This window comes from Equus przewalskii, chromosome 3 (assembly GCF_037783145.1).
Source record: "Equus przewalskii isolate Varuska chromosome 3, EquPr2, whole genome shotgun sequence".
Lineage (NCBI taxonomy): Eukaryota > Metazoa > Chordata > Mammalia > Perissodactyla > Equidae > Equus > Equus przewalskii.
Window position 1 is genome coordinate 57,519,580 of NC_091833.1, and position 21,895 is coordinate 57,541,474.

Below are 21,895 nucleotides of genomic sequence, written 5' to 3' on the forward strand. Positions count from 1 at the left end.
TTCCCCAAATATAAGGTACTAAATAAATACTTTAACACAAATATCATAACTGTCTGAATCCTGAAACTATACTATCCTGAAACAGGATCAGAAATATAATTCTCAACCAATATGAATGGAATATTTTTTCTGGATATTCTTTAATTCATACCTAAAATGTTGTTGTATACTTCTGTTTCACCTGAGCTAAGAAAAGCATAAAAATGGCATCATGCAAATTAAAATTCTAACTCTGTCAAGCATATAAACATAGATTCTATTTTCTGATTATTTTTCTTGCTTTTTTTAACTCTTTGAGTATCTATTTGTAATTCCATAGCTATACCCAGTTATCCAATATAGAAATACTACCTGATATTCTAATTACAAACGGTATTAATTTTAAACTTATCACTGGCAACTTAGTATGCTGCCTGGCATGCATACTAAATCGGGTGAAAAATGAACAAAAAAAAGGATTCCTTCCTTTTTGTTAATATATTGGGTAATAATCGTGTGCTAGGAGATTAATTTTTTTTTAATCAACCTTTGAGGATCTCAAAGCTGTAGTGAAGTTATGATGTCTGTTTTTCCTCTGCTGTTGAAATATTCTTTTAGGCAATACGGATTTCAAAAACACTCACAAAATTAGGCCAGAAATGATTTCCACAGCGACCTCTTCTAAAACCTTCATATTATAAATTAAGACCCAATTGAATTTACTTTCTACACTACATACTGTAAGCCATAATGAGTCAAATGTTGATGCTGAGGAAAGCAAACTGAGTTTGACTTATAGAAGGTGGTGATATATAAGCAGTATCAAATTTACTAAATCAAACATACTTCTGGTTTGATTCAATTATGTATACAGGTAAAAATTTAAGTACCATAAGATTTAAGAATCACTGTTTAGTGAAAAAGTACGTATTATGGAGACTAATGAAAAGATATCAAAGATATTCTTTTTTATTACCTTGCGAAAACATTTGGTATCCCAACCCTTACTAGAGAAGGCCAGGAGAAGACAACCAAGGAGATATTATGGTTTAAAAACAAAATAAAATGACTTTGCTTGTAAACTCTAGAACTATTTTCAAAGGAATTTTTTCCATCCCTAATATGTTCATTAGTGGTAGATATGGCTAAACATTTGTTGAATTTATATGAATTCACATTTAAAATAGAGTTTCCTGCTAGTTTATTAAATACAGTCAAAACATATTTTATTTATGAAATAAGTTCTTAAGAAGTACTGACATTCTAACATAAAGTTCAACTAATAGAAATATGATCTACCTCAATAATTCAATCCAGATATATATGCTAAATGATAAAGAATTTCAAAATAGAGAAATTAGTCATTGGTATGTTTATAATTAGCAAAAAAGTTTTACTCATGTTAGTTTCCATTAAAAGATCCTAAAATACCCCAGAAAATTGTCAGTGTAATTACTTAAGAGTTATGGCCAGCTTTTTCATACTGTAATCAACCAAAATTCCACTCAATCAAAAAGATGTTAACACTCATATATAATCTAAATTCCAAAAAATACTGTGGTAAAAAGTTACATTATATGGAAGTCCTTTATTTGCTTTTTTATACCTAAGCTTTCCATTTCAGGATTAAGAAGATAAAATGTTCTAATATTTTTCTTCTCCTGAATATGAAGCTCTCTTGTACACCATTCTCTTCTACTCATTAGGAAATACCTTTTGGGGGACAGAAGGAAAGTAATCAACTGAACTCATATCTTTTAAATTTGGTTAGAGAAAATGTCAGCCTTCCTTGGCCTTACCCAGATATCAGCCTTGGTGGTGATGGGTTTCCCTCCATAAAGGTTGATCATTTCAGGGGCTCTGTATGACAGAGTTGTATACCTGGCAGTAAATAAGTGAAACGGAGTGGAGATATAAAAATAAAAAAAAAAAAGACAGATACTACAATGCTTCTACATAAAATACTACAAAAAACTTTCATGTTCAATAACGTTATTTAGAGATAATACTATTTTTAAAAGCTCATTAAAAGTCCATCAAGGATTAAACAATACAAAGTATCTATACACATTTTTATTCAATAAGTGCAATAGCATCTAATGATATAAAAACTTATTTTCTTTAATAGAAAAATCTTAAATAAAGACAACGTATTGGAAATATAGTTTTTCTTAAATTTCCCATTTGAAAAACCATAATTTGACTTAAAATATGCTTATCAAAATATTTTAGTCTATTAATTTAAAAGCAAAACTTCTACCCTCTCAAAAAATTAATGTATATGTTTATTAAGGAGTTTGTTTTTATGGACTCAAACATACTTCCTTGCACATGGTAGTAAAATTCCTTTAGGTTTGTTTTTATAACTGTTGTTTTAAAAGTAATCTAGTTCTCATAATTCTAACCACAATAATTAAGTATGCTTCTAATGCTAACTGCCATCATAAGCTATTTGGAATTAAAAGACACTATGAATAAATAGTTACCAATATAAAAACCCCAACTCCATTATGAACAGAATATTTTAATGAAGTTGTGCTCAATTTCATGGCAGAAATTATAAGAATATGGAAGGACTTCCTATATCGTGGCATAATTTAACATTCATTTTGAGTGTTTATACATTTTATTTTACATGAAGTATCTTAAAGCTCAACATTCTACCACCTTACTTACAAATTATCCTGATTGGTAAGATATTCTGAGCGATACTATTACAAAGGAGCACCTAAGAAACCAGGATATAAACTGACTGAGGGCAGGACTTTTGCTCACTGCTATACAGCAGCACCATAAACAATGTCCATTACATTGTAGGCCCTGAATAAATACCCACTAACTCCTCAACTGAGCTACAAAGCATAAGAACCCATTACAAGTTTGCATTCATCATTAACGCAAAATTCTACTAAACTTTAACTATACTTCAGAGCTCAACAGCAAGAAAGGAAACTTCCAGGAAGTCAGAGATGCTTGAGCAGAATCCTAGAGTCATTATATATCATAATTTTTTTTTTTTTTTTTTTTTTTTTGGTGAGGAAAATTGTCCCAGAGCAAACATCTGTGCCAGTCTTCCCGTATTTTGCACTTGGGACATCACCTCAGCATAGCTTGATGAGCAGTGCATAGGTTCACGCCCAAGATCCAAACCATGAACCCTGGGCCACTGAAGCAGAACATGCGAACTTAAGGGCTATACCACCAGGCTGGCCCCATAATCCGATAATTTTTTTAAAAACTATATGTATATACATATATCCCCAAGAAGCCAATTCAATCAGGTATAGTTCTTGTGTTCTTCAGGACATTTATGTACTTCCTAAGATGTCTGTTTTTATGGAATCTAACATAATCAACATAGGCTAAGTTTCCTGAGAAAAATTACCTTGTCTAGAAATCCACAACCTTATAAAAATGGACCAGAGTAGTATCAGCTCTACTTGAGCTATTTCGAAATACACATTGCAGTTCAAATGATAGCTCCTACGTGGTCTTAAACAATTGAGAACTTGTGAGGAAGTGAAGAAAGGCAACTTGGAAAAGGTAACTACTTAGAAATTCCTATTCTGACAGATCTTTCTGCATTGTGTCATTTTATTAAGGTAATTTAAGATTTAAAAACAGTTCTATTTTCTAAAACTAGAAAACAGAAAAGTCAGAGAGAGGTCCTTATAGGCACTCTCACAACCATGGAAAGTAAAAGATTAAGAAAATAGATACGCTTTATATGTATAAAGCAGATATGACTTACATTTCTACCAGAGAGCTTGCCAATACACTATTACAAAGTAACACAACTTCCACATTATTTTTAATGCATGCAGAAGTCAATCAATATTAAATATGAAGTAAAAGCTTAAATGTTTTCAAATAATTTAATTTTTTCCTAACAAGCACAAATCTTCAGTATCAGTAAAAACAAAGATGTTTAACCGAACTCAACAATCACTTAAAACTCCCTTTAATAATTCCACTAATTATTAGAGCTCATTTAACAAACCTCTTGATAAACTTGTTGACAATATAGATGAAAAACTTGTATCTGTGGTAAAATGTATTTCCTACTGAGCTAGATCTGACATAATCAATGTCAATGGCATAGAAATATTTTGAAGAAATCTATAAGCAGAATACCTAAAATTTGTATTAGCAGAGCTGGTCACAGACTCAAGTGAACTAAAATTCCCATGAGACAAAGTACAATAAAGATAGACACTTACTTTTTAATTTCTTCCTCTACTACATTAACTCCATCTTTTTGAGGATTAAGAAACTTGTTAGTGGCACTGCCAAAGTCACAAAGTACATAGTTTCCACTGTCATTCAACAAAATATTTTCTACCTTAAGAAAAGAAAATCAATAATTAGTAGTATTTTCAAAGTAAACATTATCTTTTTACAATCATGTTTTTACACAATAAACATCGAAGGGTCTGTGCTGTATTATATATAGCGAGAGATCTGAGATACTTCCAATTACAAGAAAGGACAAATGAATCAGAGCAAAAATATACTTTACTATGTCTCCTGCTTCTCTTACTAAGAACAGAGAAGTGCTTCTCCCATCCCAGACGATTTTTGCAGGGGCCGAGAAACTCTAAATCCTCCCTAAACTGCTTCAGTGAAGGAGAACTAGCAGCAGTTAGCATCTATACTATACTTGCATTTTTCTCCTTTTCTGACACTTCAGCTTATCAACAGACAAGTAGTGAGAAAAACCATTAAAATTCTACCCCGACTGACTCCTAATACCATTTTTATCTAAAATATTACATTGAAAAACACAGATTTGACTTCATGCCTTAACTTGTAGGTCAGAGTTGTACTAACTTAAATAAACAAATTAGTATACAGTTTCTAACACAGAGGAATGTGGGTTCACAGCCAACCTCTTGCTACTAGCATATACCCTTGGACAATTTCCTTAACGACTCTTGTGCTTTAGTTTCCTTATCTATAAAACGGGGAAGGTAATATCTATTACATGAGATTGTTGTAAAAATTAAATGAATTAAAACCTGTAAAGTACTTAGAACAGTACTGGAATAAAGTAAACAAATGATACAATTATAACATTTTTTCCACAATATTTTTTATTCTTATGATACAGTCTTGGACAAGTAATTCAATTTCTCTCCACTCTACCAAAATGCCCATATTAGTTTCTTTATAATTTTTCTGCTATATTTCATTTTAATCTTTTTTAAAAAATTTGCACACAATAAAGACATATAAAAAAACTACTTAAACGTAGCTTTGCATAAATTTACACATGTAAAAAAAACTAAGCATGTGATATATGGCCTATGCAAAATTATGCAGTTCAATGTCTTTTCTGATTTTAATTAAATCAAGAAGATTCAGCTGAAAACATCAACTTTATATGAAAAAAGTTAATGAGCTATAACAGCACAAAAAAAACCATACCAAATTATTAGGGAAAATATAAAAGTTGCATATTCAAAAGAACCAAAATGCACTATACTGGCTATCCAAATTAAAGGACAGAGGTCTGTGGTCAGGCATTTCAATCTCACCTTAACTTTTATCCTTTGACTGTAGGTTTCCCTAGATGATGCTTTCATGGTTAACAACCTATACCCTAAGTGACATCTTGTACTGTCTTACATCTTAAGAGCTTTTTATAATCACCTTTCATATATTTTGTACAGTCAGTCAGAAGTGGGATTCACTCATTCATTAAATATTTACTGAGACCCTGCTATGTGGCAGGCACCATTCTAAACACTTGGATACATCCTACAAAAGAGAAAAATCCCTGCCCACAGGGAGCTTACATTCTAATGGGAGAGGACAGAAAATAAACAATAGGTATAATACAAAGCAAATGCTATAGTATTTTAGAAAGTGACAAGACCTAATAAAAGGTTAAAGGAAGTAGATAATGGAAATGTCAGGCTATAATTATAAATAAGGTGGCTCAAGATAGGGCTCACTGAGAAGTTGAATCTGAGCAGACCTGAAGGTGGGGAAAGGTTAGCTATGGGATATCTGGGCATAAAGTACTTCAGGAAGAGGAATTTTTGTAATCTTAGTGTTTGTAGGCATCAAAGAGGACACATGTTTCTAAATGATATGTGCAATGATATCTCTAGCTATAGGATTCTAGGAAGGTTCAATCCCCTTCGGGGATTTTTTCCAGTGTAACAAGTTGGTACCATATACAAGAGGTCAGAGCCCACAAAGGGTAAGATAAAGACACTTTAAAGACGATCACCACCAAACTATAGTAAATTATAAATAAATGAGTAAAGAGACCCATTTACGGTTACCTCCAGCATCTCTGGAAAACACTCATGCTTAATAAGGATTACAGGAAACAGGAGGGATACTGAACTGGGAGAGAATAGTGTGAAGGGACATTCAACCTGTGTCAGTGACGTTCACACTTTTGTTCAAATGAAACCTTTTAAAGAAGCCTATGATGTAAAACAGAAGCAGAGTAGAGGGCACAAAACCCTCCTCTGTAGCGATACTAGCAAGCTTCAGGGACATGGAAAGCACGATTTCAATTCCACAGTCAGTCTTTAGACGGCCTCAGGAAATGGAGCAGAGGACAGAGGCTGATCTCAGTGCCGGTAATAACAACTAATTTAGATGAAGACAATCCAAAAACACTTTAACTCCAAAGCTTAAACTGTATTATCCATAAGTAGTCTAGGGTTCATACCTTCAGATCCCGGTGAATTATTGGAGTCTTACATTGATGCAACCTTGCAACAGCTTCACAGGCATCACAGAAGATCTGCAACACTTCTGACTCCGTAAAACCCGTCTGCAGCTTCTTGTTCATCTGATTCACTACCTGCCCAGCTAACCAAAAGAGTAATTTTGAGACGACATATTTTTAATAAAGGAAGTTTATCACAAATAAAGAAATTAAGAAATGCCTTTATGGTCTCAGGCAATGGGGAACTGGCTTTTTCATAATTCTCATGTAAGGATACGTATTATACCACATTGTACTGATTCAATGACATACATTTTTTCACATTTTACATCTCTGAGATGAAAACATCTTAAGATAGAAGATGGCCTGCTAATGTTACTGACCATTTTTTAACATTTTGACATCTCTGAAATCAGAGTGGACCTTATAATTGATGGCATCACAAATTTGAAGAAACAGTTACTCTACACTGTGCTAGTTATTAAGTAAACAATGGTGAACAAAAATATAGTTTCTATTATCATGGAATTTATAGTCTAAAGGCAGAGATAAACAATCACACAAATGTATATCATAATTACATACAATAAGGATAATACGAGAGAAACCTAAATTCAAATTGGTGAAGGAGGATGGGGAAGATGGGGAGGAGTGGATGTCAGATAAGAGCTGCACAAGGAAGTGAAGGATAATTAGGAACTAACCAGGCAGAGATTTGGGAGAACAGCATGCTAGCAATAGCGAGTGGCATGTACAAAGGTCTCTAATTTGGGAAAGGGCTTAATGACTTGAACAATTTAAAGAAAGCCCAAGTGGATATGGTCTAGGAAGCAGATAAGAGAGTAAGGTGAGATGACACTGACAACATAGACAGTGATCAGCCATACTTTAGATTTTATCTTGAGAACCGAAGAAACTTCCCGATTTGCCTTTTTTTTTTTTTTGAGGAAGATTAGCCCTGAGCTAACTACTGCCAATCCTCCTCTTTTTGCTAAGGAAGACTGGCCCTGAGCTAACATCCATGCCCATCTTCCTCTACTTTATACTTGGGACGCCTACCACAGCATGGCAGGCCAAGCGGTGCCATGTCGGCACCCAGAATCCAAACCAGTGAACCCCTGGCCGCCGAGAAGAATAACGTGCAAACTTAACCGCTGCGCCACCAGGCCGGCCAGCTGATTTGACTTTTTAAAAGACCTCCTCGATTGGGGGATGCGGGGAATCATAAGAGTGGAAATGGCGAGATAGGTTAAGAGGCTAATGCTCTAACCTGGTAACAGATAATGGGCAGCGTAACTTACTAACATCAATAGCCACACATACCAAAGAGCCCTGAGAGGATTATTATGTATTACAATATACTATAATAATTGATGGGCTAATAATGACAACTCTTAATTATTAAGAAAAAGTTAACTATTGTTATATTTTAAGAACACAAGTGAACACGTAATTCATTCAGAAAGCATTCTAACAAAAATCAAGTTTGGGAATTTAAAAGGGCAAGCTTATAGTTAACTTGATACTTTTCTTTAACAAGATTGGATAAATAAATGTTTGCTACTTTGTAATCTGTAAAAAAGTTCATATACACCTGTTACTTTTACTATTATTGTCTAAACAGCACTGTCATGTATTTTGTGAAATAGTTTTTTCTTAGAATTTTAAAGCAGAAAAAACATTAAATTTTACAAGTTATCAATCCCTATCAATCCCTAACTTTCAGAAAACAAGTCTGCTGGGTTGTAATTTGTTCAGGGTATCTCCTAAGATGGAGGTAGGCAGCAATTTCCTCCATCCTCCTGTTTGACGGACACCCTGACTCATTTTAACCAAAAATTTAACAGGATGAAAAGTGTTTTATTGGTATTCATTTACATTCTTGAAATATCATTTCACAGCTAAAGAAACCATAACCTTGAACTCACTCTACCACTTCCAAACTTTCAATGTTGTAATGAGTTGAAAATTTTAAAATATTAATCCTCTTTCTTCCATTCAGAGATCTTTGGGCTAGAAACTTTGAATCACAAAATCCAAATCCCCATAAAAAGCTAAAAGCTGTATTTGAGCTCACTTCAAATGCAGACACAAAATTTAATTATTCAAAATCAAAGTCTTCTGAAAATTAAATTAACATAAGGATATTCTAATGAAACATTTAAAAATCAGATTCAAAATTTAAAAATTCAGATTCAGTATACTGAAGGTCTTTTAAAACAAGATGCATATAACTTTCAAATCTTTCCATATTTTTCAAACAGGCATCATCTCCTAAACAAAAGCTTTTACATTCTGCCCAATTTCATCACTAAAATTTAAAAAGTCAACATTCTTCTAACCTCTTGAAGTAGTCATCCAACGATTTTCCTATCTCTGAGATTACACTTATTACCATTTAACTTAGACAGCCATAGAGTGAAACCTATCATTCCATTTAAATTTTGCTATGACTTTTTTTTACAAGACAACTAATTTTTATCTGCAGTAGATGGCATCATTGGCCCCAAATCTTCAACCCTTGCTTTATCCACGCCCTTTGCCCAGTAACTGCAGTTCCTCCCAATAAGTAGGGCAGAGAGAATGTCCTGCTCTTTGATTTCAGTTCAGTGCGACTTGCTGTGGTCAATAGAATAAGGCAGAAGTGGCAGTGTGCCAGCCCCAAGCCTAGGCCTTAAGAGGCCTCACATCGTCTACTTGCTCACTTGTATTTCTACTGTCTCCACAAGAAAAATATGCTTGTTAGCTCCAGGAAGGAGAGGAAGAACATGTGAAGCAGAGCCACTCCCACTAATCCCAGCAAACCCACTAGATGTGAGCAAGCCCAGCCAAAACAAGCAGTGTCACGCCACCACGTTCAGGCTAGAACAGCTCGCTCACTAATCCACAAGCAATAATAAACAACCGTTGTTTCACGCTATTGAGTTTGGGACGTTTTGTTATTAAGCAAAAGCTAACACATATATTATCCATGGGAATTTCTGTAGAACACCTCCTACAAATGAAAGCTCTTTTCATAAAGTAATAAAAGTAAACTCAAAATACCAACTCTGATTTCTGGAAGTCTGATACCTAAAGCACATAATTTTCTTTTTAACTTATACATCAGAATATTAGCAAATTAAGTGGTGCCAAACCATGAACCTAGAGAGATATAACATCTGACAAAAGACGACTGTAAACATTTGATACTGGAAACCATGGTGGGGTACATCAGCTATACAACACATTCTTCTAGTTTCTATACAGTTTTATCCCTACATAATCAAAACCAATGCACCTGAACTATATACATAACACTGACTCCCTTGCAAAAGTACCTTCATTTTTAAACTATTTTATACAATACAATTAGCTTTTATAGAGGTAGTAAGGAGAGAGCATGTTTCCCCTATTCTCTACCCCTCCAACTCACTCCTACCCCATAGGAGGGAAAAGGAACTTATCTAATTGATTCATCTGAGAAAAGGAATTGAAAATGCTCTATTCAGGCCCTCTGGATTCCCTCTCTTAAGACATAATTGCCTACTGAGAGGGTGCATTCTGATCTGCAATACATGCAGTAAGCTTAGCTGGTGAAACATCTGAAGAAAACTTCTAACCTAAAAGAAAACGCACAATAAAAAATACGAAAGAATTCAGAAAAAAACAAAAACACAAGAAATTGAAAAAAAGCCTTTAAAAACTGTAATCAATATCTGCAGACAACAAAAGATTTGCATCTAAAACAAGAGCAAGGTGTATTGTAACAAAGAATAACAACAGTGAGAGAACAAGGAGTTCCTGAAAATTACAAATAACATGGTAGAAATACAGAATTCTATAGAAGAGCTCAAAGATATATTTAAGGAATGCTCCCAACACAAGTAGAATAAAAAGAAAGACGAAAAATTTTTAAAAATAAAATCAGAGGATCAATCTAGGAAGATAACATCCTAAAAATGAAAAGTCCAGAAAAAGAGAACAGAGAAAATGAAAGACGTAAATACTGAGTGCCCAAAAAGGATACCAAAAATGACCCATCAGCAAAGCACACATATCTTGAAATTTTAGAACACTGGGGATAAAGAAAAGATTCTAAAAGCATCCATGAAAAAGAGGTCACATAAAAAAACTGAGGAATCATAATGCACCAGACTTCTCAATAACAACACTAGGAAAACATGGAATAATTCCTTCCAAATTCTAGATCAAAATTATTTCTAACCTACAACTCTTTAGCCAGCCAAATTAACAAATCAAATATGGATTAGAATAGAAATATTTTTATATGCACAAGGTTTCAAAAATGTTTCATTCCATAAATCTGTTATCCAAAAGCTACTAAAAACTGTGCTCTACCAAAGGAGGGAGTAAAAACAAGGGGAGGCATGAATAGCAGGGAATCTAAGACAGGAGGGAGGAAAAGGGAAGTCCTGAATGACAGCTAAATGCTGTTCAAAATTAAGCAGAACTGAAGTCTCCCCAAAGGAGACTTTCTAAGGGAAGAAAAAATGAAATTGACACAAATATTAAAATGTTTAAACATACTACACAAAGATTTACACTTCCATTGGGGAATGTGGGGCTAAAGTACTAACACATATGAAGGAAATTAGGCCAATGAAAAGTGGGGTAATTATTAACTCCAGGAAAAATAAAAAGAAGGATAAGAAAGAACGCAATTACAGACTATTACATGTCACAGTTAAATGGAAAATAAAATAATTTAAACACTGATTGTTGATTTAATCCAAAAACTGAGAATATGCCACACTGACAGTAAAATGCTCATCTTTTCTTGGAGATATTATCTACAACATAAAATCAGAAATAGCACCAGCAAACTTTCTTTCAAGAGCCTCCTCATGCCCAGAATCACAGAAAATCCCTGCTTTTCTAGTCCCTTCTCTTTCATACTCTAAATCTCTCACTAAAACTACAGATTCTCCTACATAATGCAGTGTAGAAATGCGGAAGTAAATATGAAAAGAAACATTTCCAGGATTTTAAAGTGAATGCCTCTGCGGAGAGGGAAGGGCCAGAAGGATACAGATTTAGCCACAGCTTAACTACTTGACGTTTTAAAATATATCCACGAATTACGTTGATAAAAATTAAAATTTCGTGTAAAAGCTTGTTGATTCAACTAGATAAGATTTCCAAAAAATTTTTAAAAAACAAAAGAATGCCTTCCTCAAAACATAGCTCAGGTCATACTTTTACTTTAAAATAAAATTAGTCCCCTAAAAGTTGAAGTTCATTTTGTTCCCCTTTTAAAATGTCTTCTGGATGATAGTTAATTAAACTCATCCAGGGTTATGATTATGCCTGATTCAATTATTTCTAAGAAGTTACACGTAACCAAGGGCTATTGGTCAACTCTAATCCAGTTAATAATTAGCATCATAAATGCTAGAATTCAGGAAAGTGGGGTAGAGAAAATCAGTATCTTCTCCTTAAAAAGATCACAGTGCTTTACAGTAGAGAAGATGAGATATAAATAAAAGAAAATAATCAGGAAAACATCTAATTTTTTTATATTATATTTGGAAATAAACATATCACAATACATGTGATAATATTCACTCACTTCATCTTCCTCTGTCCTTCCTTCCTTACAAGACTGGAATAAATGAGACCATATTTTCTCCATCACCACTACCCCACTCCTCCTCCTCCAATCTTCAGGAAATAACAAGAGTTCCTGGTATCACAATTAACAATCATAACTGTCTCTAAAAAATCTAAATATAAACCAGGGCTCCCTAGAACCCAAACTGTCAGATGCAGTCTGATAAAAAAGAAAAAGCAAGTTTGCAGGAAATGGATTAATTACCCCCTTCACACACATTAAAGAAAAAAAAAATTCAGGATGTTTTAAAAATTATATTATTCTGAAAGCATACTTTACAAGTAAATATTTCTTTGAAAACACCACATTAGGTCCAAATAAAATGTGGTTTTCTAGCTTCGGATATTTACAAAAGAACTCCAAAAGACCACATAATATGAGTTTATAAAAATTATAGCTCAAAAGGCATCCTCGAAATTTATTACATTTAATATGCTGAAAGATAACATGGTAGAGTGCTGGGAAAAAATCTTACAACCCTAATATGGAAACATTAAGCTCTTCTGGGTTGGATTATAAAAGAAATGTAAGGGTGCAAGAAGTGTAACTGCTCTCTACCTGCAGAGATTACCTGCTTTAAACCCAACAGCATTCTTCTAATTGTCCATTTACATGCTCATATTATCACTGCAGCAACCATGACCAGGTTTTAAATATTTTTTAACAGCATTCCTTAATTAGATAATTAAAGCTGAGATTGCAATAAGTGTCCAGAATTAGGTGACAGTTGCCCTGGGAGAAACCAAGACACCTAGTAACCCATTTTAAGGGCAATTTTTTTTAGTATAAAATAAAGGCAAAAACTACTTACCTCGACAATATTCCATTAAGATAAGCACTTCCCATACATTATCACTGATTGAATTAACAGCACAGTCCAAATAACCCACGATATTTTTGTGACCAGACAGCTCTTTCTGTAAAAAACAAACATTTTAAAAATTGGAAAACATACTTTAAAGCTCTATTGTTAGCAATGGTTTTGAAGTCTAAATTAATATATTTAAAGAATTTCAAAAAGTAAGAATTAGGCCTAAGTATGGAATTTCACATATTTCAAAAAGGTTACTACAGTTTCAACGGAAAATTTACTTACATTGACCATCACTGAATACTATTTTTAAATTCAATCAGGAAGAAAGAGATGCTTCACTCAAAAGCAAGAGTCTCCAAAAGTGAATGTACAAGACAGTCCTTTGGGACTCAAGAATAAAATATCAGAATTTTTACTTACATTTATTTTTATCCACAAAAAGAAACTAAATTAAGCTCTAATATTTATGAACAATTATACTCTCATTTGTTTGTTTTGCCTGCCTGCAACATATTGCAATTTATGTGAACTTAGTTAAGTGGATTTATGAATGGATGTACTTTTAAGTAAATAACCTAAAAAATGAACAAGCGGCTACAAAAGATTTCTGTAAAGAAACCATAGAGTAAAGATAATCCTAATAATACAAGTACAAGGAAATGAGAAATAATTGGCAAATCTGACACTTTTGCTCCTAGTACAAGATAATCATCAGTATATAATGAGGTTAAAAATAATAATGATCTAATTAGGTCTGGAAATTAAAAAATAATTATCAAGAATACTATTTAAAATGAATTTACATCCACTGTTGTTAATGATAAACCTAGTTTTAACTGTGTAATATAACTTGAGATGTTGGCTAATGGCAGCTGAACATGTGAATAATTCAAAAATAGACATACATAATGGGAGACGGGTCATCAAAAAAAGTTGGAAGACCACTGCTCCCAAGAGTTCATCTCCCTAAAATATCTTGTTCAAAAGCATAGTATTTGACTGTTGATGCTGTCGATGACTTTATTTTATATGCCTCAAATTGTACAAATTCTATTGAAAGGAAGAATTATGGCACAAGAGTACCACACCCGGGCTCAAGTTAGTTAGAGAACTTAGTCTAAGATCCCCCATTATCTAAGGACAAATCTTTTCACCTTTTTGGCTAATAGCCTTACCTTAAAAAAAGCAAGTCTCAAAGCCTAATCAACTCTAGTCTAGCTATGAAATAGGGACCAAAAAAAGCAGAATTCACGTAAGTCAGATTGTGTAAATGTGCCTATCTTCAAACAAAAGGGTTCAAAATGTGTGTTGATAAAGATGTTGATACAAAATAAGGAATCCCCCTCTTAGCAGTTAGATAAGTAGGACTGACAATAACAAGTGTCTACAAGGACGTAGAAAAACTGGAACTCTCATGCATTGCTGGTGTGAACAGAAAATGGTTTAGCTGCTATGGAAAACAGTTTAGTGGTTCCTAAAAAAGTTAAATACAGAATTACCATATAATCCAGCAATTCCATTCCTAGATATACACCCAAAAGAACTGAAAACAAGTACTAAACAAAGTATACACACATGTTCATAGCAGCACTATTCACAATAGCCAAAAGGTAGAAACAGCCCAAATGTCCCTCAACGGTTTTTAAAAAAAGTCCATCAGCAGAGGAACAGATAATCAAGTTGTGATTGATACACACACACAATGGAATATTATTTCACCACAAAAAGAAATTAAGTACTGGGGCCGGCCCAGTGGCGCAGCAGTTAAGTTCGCACGTTCTGCTTCTCAGCGGCCCGGGGTTCGCCGGTTTGGATCCCGGGTGTGGACATGGCACCACTTGGCACACCATGCTATGGTAGGCATCCCACGTATAAAGCAGAGGAAGATGGCCACGGATGTTAGCTCGGGGCCAGGTTTCCTCAGCAAAAAAGAGGAGCACTGGCAGTAGTTAGCTCAGGGCTAATCTTCCTCAAAAAAAAAAAAAAAACACTTTAAAAAAAAGAAATCAAGTACTGATACATTTTATAATGTCAATGAACCTTGAAACATGCTAAGTGAAAGAAGTTAGACACAAAAGGTCAAATATTGCATGACTCTACTTATATGAAATATCCAGAACAGGTAAATCCATAGAGACAAAATGCAGATAGGTGGTCGCCAGGGGCTGGAACAAGGCGGGCACAGAGAGCAATTGCTTAATGGGCTGGGGAGCTTCTTCTGGAGCGACGAAAGGTTTTAGAACTGACAGAGGTGGTGGTTGCACAACACTGTGAATATACTAAATGCCACTAAATTTTTCACTTGAAAATGGTTCATTTTATATTAAGTGAATTTCACATCAATAAAACAAACATTTTAAATACATATATTAGCACTTGATAAACAGTAGATGATGAAGAGGAAGAGAAGAGAAGGGAGGAGAAAGAGGGCAAACGAGGGGAGGAGGGGGACAACAACAAGCCATCCAGAGCACTGAGCATAAGGGATCCTTGAAAAACATGAAAACTTTATTTTGCAATTGTTTTTAACTGTTTAGTCTAGTTAACTGAGTTACTAAAATTTTCTTTAATGGCCTATTAAAATATTTTTCACTTTTCCTAAAATTTAAAAAGAATTTTTCCCTTGCTGAAGGATACCTTACCATATATTGGAGAGTACACCAAAAAAATAACCTCACAGAATGATTCTAAAAATGAAAAGCAAAACTAATTATTGTTTGTCAATACAAACATATACAGTGAATGTATTAAATACCTATGGGAATGGTAAACACCAAATTCAGGACAGTGGTTTCTTTCTGGATGAGGAAAACAGCGTAGGGATATGGTTGGGGAAGAATACACAGAAGCCTTCATCTGTATCTGTAAGGTCTTACTTCTTAGCTGGGTAGTGGGTAAAGTGGTGTTCATTATATATTTCTCTAAATTTTTCTATCCTCAAAATATTCTATAATCAAAATGTATTTAAAAAAGGAAAAAAGCAAGCAGAGTAGTTTGCCCATTGAACTACAGTAGGGAGGAGAAGAAAGAAGAGAGGGAGGATTGGCTGTATTTAGCCCTAAGAATGGCTATAAGGAATGTACTACAAATTCCCAGATAATTTCCCAAGTTAATTTAATGATCTTCAAAGATTTTCTAGATGTGCATAAACCAATAAGTAACTTGCCAAAAAGGTGGTTAATATTATGGTGCAAAACCAAAAGAAAATACACCAAATCTTTAAAATGGAATTACTCTCACTCACCATAATTGTAATTTCCCTTTTACAAATGTTGAGGTCTGGCATGTTATTGACATACATTCGCTTCAGTGCATGGCGAACTCCACCATGTGTCCGCACCAGGAAAACCGTGGAGAATCCACCTAGAAGAACAAGTACCAGTTAATTAAAAAGAATCAGCAACTACTTCCAAAATCATGTAATATCACTGAGGAGCTTAATCTCAGAGGGAAATAAAGTGACTGTACCCAAGACAAAAATAAGAACAGTAAGTAACTAACACATCAGATTAACAGCTAAAACATTGGCTTCCAAGGCCAATCATGAGGGAGCACCTAGAGGAGCACATCCTTCTCAAATGAACGTGCTTTCCTTTTAAACGTTAAAATACTAAAAATCATTTTGCAGGGGAATAGCTCTTATATAGTGTGTAGAAAATGTGAGAACATAACTATATTACTACAGTTTGGCATATACTAGTAATTGTCTACCCATCAGCCTCCCCCTCTCTGTGATGACAAAATACTGATGTTATTTAAATGAGCTATCAACAGGATCCCTCCTCCAGTTCTTGGGGATGAACCAACATGGCTCTAAGGTAATAATGGGAATCTCACTTCCTCTTGTCAGTAACTGATTTAGGATTGGATGTGTAACTAATTTTGACTAATGGTATATAAGGGAAAGTCTGCCGGGGGAAGCAGGGAAAGATCTTCCACTCAGAAAAAAAGCGACTTGTGAAGAAAGCCCTGCTATTCCTTCCAGCTTTTGGATTCTGTTATACAAGAATATGATGTTTAGATCTATGGCAGCCATCTGTGGCCATGATGAAAAAAGGAACTGGAGAGAAAAAGACCCAGAACACTGAGAGTCAGGCTATGAATTAAAGAACCCTGGAACCACCTCCTTCCAGAACTCTTGTGAGATGTGAGATGATAAATGTCCCCATTATTTATGCCACACTTATTTGGACAGTCTGTTAATTCACCTGAGAAAGCACAGTAACTGAAACACACAGTTAGGTATTCTAGAGAATAATTACATCTGTCACATCTAAACAAATATTTCCACCTGAGATTTTTTCAAAACTCATCCTGGCATAGGATATTTTGTAGTTTAATTACAGTTTAAAGCAAAAACTGGTGTGTCACTTTTATCAATTAGATAGCCCTTATAAAGCAGCATCCTGAGCAATGATTAGGCACTTGCACTCCAGTTCCATGCAAAGCAGTCAAACCAACAGCAGGGGGAAGAGCTCCTAGCACACGCCAGAATCAGTACAGGTTCATTCCAGAGTTGCCACATCCACCAACTGCAGTTACAAGAAGCTGCCCAGCTCCCACCTTATAGATTTGGGTTTCCATGTATATACTGCACGGGAGATCAAATCAACCCCCTCACAAGGCAGTTACCAGGAGAGAACAAGATGACATTTGGGAAAAGTACTTTAAGTAAAAGCTCTAATAATGCAGTACATTTCTTTAAAAGAAGTTCACTTAACACTAATTTCATATGCTAGTTAAACCATTCAAATTTTACTTGATTTAAAAAATTAAGAAAAAGCTAAAAGTTAGAATATATCTAGATATGGAGGTGGTATGAGTATAGGTCAAGATAAATCACTTAAATAGCATTTGTTTTGAGACATCCAGAGATTCCCCTAGAACAAGGATTCCCAGACACAGCTATGCATCAGAACTGCCTGGTGAGCTGGTGAGTATGTGTGAGTTTTCCTTCAACAGTTTCCAAGTTCTGAATCCCACGTCTGAATCAGAAGGTCTCAGTCAGACCTAGTATATATATTGCTAAAAATCCCTACTCATTATATTATCCTACTTTTGTATGTTCTTATGAAGATATAATAATGTAAATTGGTTATTAACGAGGTGGTGTCCCCCAGATGGTTCTGATGTACAACCTAGTTAAGTGTCCACTGAGCCAGAGAAAAAGTTCCTGGAGGAAACATGGATCCTACATATCCATTCTCAACCACCCATAGAACAAAGTAATGTTATCCCTATGAATCAGGGAAATGAGAGAAAAAAATATTAACTAAGTTTTCTGCATAAAACCCCTGATCCAGAAGTTAAAGTTTGCCAATTCCACTAAACCTAAATTAGACATAGATCTGGGCAAACATGAAGCTTTCTAAATAGAGAGAGAATCTGTTCATCAGCTATGATTTATATCTAAACATGGCAAATAACGGTCAATAATAGTGCTTGCTTTGAGAATGAAATGGAATAATTTTTTTACATTTCTCTAAACACTATATTTTCCAGAACTTTCTGATTATTAGACTAGCTAATATTATCTCTGTTTGAAGAATGCATTTAATGGGAGGTAGCTAGTTAAGACATTACAGTAATTCAAGAGAGGCGTATCATCGATCTGCTGGCCACCAGTCCATATCTACCAAATTCTTCAACACACGCATTTCTTCATAGAAGTATTTCATGACCCAATTCATGTTCATCAGCCCCTCAGTCACCGGTACCCAGAGTTTTGACTATATTATCATGCACTTCAATTCTCAGCTCATTTCATATACAAATCAAAAAATTACAGAAAGTAACCACAAATTATACATTATTTATTTCTATGTCCAATTCGATATATAGTTCAATTCAAGGCACAGTTGTTAAATTAATGCTAAATGTATAATTACAAATATGGGACTAAGAGGGTACTACAAAGCATTCCAAATGTTCTCAAAATCTCATAAAAACAAAAGAATTAGTGACAGGTAATGGTCTGACAGAGTAAAATGGGAAATAAATGTGTATTTATGAAAATTAACATGAAAAGGGAAATTATGGATATCATTTGTTATCTTTAAATCATACAACATAGGCAGGACATGCAGTTCACATGCGAAACAATTCCATGTGCTGCCTAACAAGCCTCACCTCTTTTCTGGCCCCTCCACAAAAAGTAATCATATTTAAATGAAGGAGTGGCTTTAAACCAACCTAAAGTTACTTCAGTTAGCAGTATTAAAATAATGACCATGTAGCTCGCACCTGACTGAGCAGCATCTTGGAAGGCACTGCTCCAGAGATGCCAGGTGCCTTTAGTAACTGCATATGAACATACGACACGTATTTCTACAGATTCAGTTTTCCTCCTGATAAATCATTATTTATTCCTCCTATTAAGCCATTATTTTTCCATTTTGACTTATTTTTAATTTATTAATGGTATATATATTTGTAACTCCGCTCGAATTTGTTTAGAAAGATAACATGTCATGAACAAAAACTTAAAAAACCAACTTCTTTCTTTCTCATCTTCCCTGTACTTCCTCTGGCATAGATATGATTTTACCAACTAAAAGTATCCAAAAGAGTAGAAATTCATCAATAAAAAATAATCCTTAGAGCAGGGCTAAGTAGTCCACCAGGTTAAGTGGACAAGAAGCCACGGACCCGGATTAGGACATTAGTTTTACATTGTAGTCAGCCTGAGATAAATCACAATGCACAACCCTCCATCCAATCTCAAGAGCCATCCACCCAGGGAATCCTCCAATTACTTTATACTGATAAAGTTTGTTTTTAAATAATCTGGGACACCAGGCACCATGTGGAGGCATGAAGACAGGGGAGGGGAGGGCGTACTCCTGAAACATAAGGATGAAGTAAAAGTCTAATACTGAAAAAGGACTCTTCCACCTCAATCCAAGACCACTGTTCAGCCTCAAGAACCAGACATACAGCGCATCCTAATCATAACAGGAGATTAGAGAATTTCTCTTCTGGGAAATTGGATGAAAGCAAATATATAGATACTGAAATCTGAGAGGCACACAATAAAAAAGTGGCTTTCTGACTCATCACACTAAAGTGAAGCCCTGAATCAAGAAACCCTCCCCATTTGCAAACAGCCCTTCCAATCATCACTTTAGAGCCTCACTCTTTAAAAAACAGACATCAAAGGTTGATCAGTCATTCACAGAAAGCCTCTAACATGAACAAGAGATGAAAAACAAGCAAACAGGAAAAAAGGAACTTTGAAGAGGTGCCAGGAGCCAAAGAACCTATCAATATCTTCAGAGTTGAGGAAAAATATTGTAGTCATGAAATAAGAGCAGGGTCCTACAAAAGGGATATTCAGAGAATGAGAAAAGACTTCGGCAAATTAAAACTAAGATATCAAAAGTAAAAACTTCAACATAGAAGCTAGAAGATAAAATTAAGAAAATTTTCCAGAGGTGTAGGAGAGAAAAGATAGGAACATAAAAGGACCAGTCCAGCAGATCCAATATCACAATAATACAAGTTCCAGAAAGAGAAAACGAAGGAGAAAAATATACCAAAGATATAACACATACACACAAGCCCAAACTTGAAGTACATGAGTTTCCATAAAGGGCTCACCCAGCAAATACCAAGCACAAGGAACAAAAAGAGATCTATATCAAGGCTCATCATCAAGAAATTTCAGAAGGTTCAGGATAAAAAGATCCTAAAAGCTACAAGAAAGAAAAAATGATTGCAAATTTGCTGTAGTTAGGGATGACTTTAGCCCTATATCCTTATCAGTCATCTCACAATGCAGGGGGTGAATATGTGAGCACAGTTAAGCTAATACTATTTTTAAATAGGCATATGATATATCGATTGCATCATTTTACCAAGTACTTCATTCTCTACCTGAAATTAGCCAGGAAACTGTTACACTTGCTTCAATGTTTTTCCATTTCCAAAGTCATCATAAAAAATAATCATTGTAAGATAACTGTAAAATAACATTAAGAATAATGCCAGTAAATAATAGTACTAATGTCCAGAAGATATGCTGGAATCCACACCTTACTATTAGATGACCAAAAAAACTTAAATATTATATAGTGAGCAAGGCTGAGCATTCCAAAGTCATCGTTTTAAAGAAGAGACCAACAAAAGAAATGAAACGATAGGATTTGGTCCTTTATGTGAATAACGGACATTATGAGGGTTGGAGGTTTTGAAAGAGTAAGCACTGCTAGGTAAACGTGGAAGGCAGAGTAATGTCAAGTAAGTCAGTAGGAACACAATTACTATTTACTGAATGAATCAATCAATCAATCAACGACGGCAAAATGCTCCACTAATTTTTTTCTTGGAACCCAGCATAGCAAGAGCAAGGGGAGAGAAGGCTTATGGAGTCAGATATGGAATTAAACACTAACTCCAGCATTACTAGTTGTATAAACAAGTTAACTTTGGAGCCCCGGGTTCCTTGTACACTTGGCAGACAGTATAAGGTCTCATAGGACTATTCTAAAAAGTGAATGAGATTACGTATGTAAAGTACCTAATATAGCCCATTAATAAAAACTAGCCATTATAATTACTACTATTCTAGTTACTATTATGCTGCTGTTATTACTACTACTCCATCTTACAGGGTTAGATTTAGACTACACATTTTAAATAATACAAAGAATGGAAATAAACACATGGCTTGATAAATATCGTATAAATACAGTAATGTTCAAAGAGACTATATTTACCTGCATAAATGTGTCCCAAATCATTTGTAAATCCAAATATAAATAAAATGTTATACATAATTCAAAGCCAAAATCAGCTT

The 21,895-nt window shown here is 34.5% G+C and overlaps 1 protein-coding gene across 3 annotated transcripts in view; it reads right to left on the reverse strand.

Moving 5' to 3' along the window:
- BMP2K (BMP2 inducible kinase) overlaps positions 1-21,895 on the reverse strand; it is a 118,412-nt gene that overhangs the window by 56,840 nt on the left and 39,677 nt on the right. For all 3 annotated transcript variants that reach the window (XM_070612737.1, XM_008542943.2, XM_070612738.1), the window contains exons 2-6: positions 16,343-16,461; positions 13,096-13,201; positions 6,671-6,813; positions 4,200-4,321; positions 1,779-1,860 (exon numbers count right to left, since the gene is read on the reverse strand). In XM_070612737.1, the coding sequence (XP_070468838.1) occupies positions 1,779-1,860; positions 4,200-4,321; positions 6,671-6,813; positions 13,096-13,201; positions 16,343-16,461 (572 nt within the window). The remainder of the gene's footprint in view (positions 1-1,778; positions 1,861-4,199; positions 4,322-6,670; positions 6,814-13,095; positions 13,202-16,342; positions 16,462-21,895) is intronic.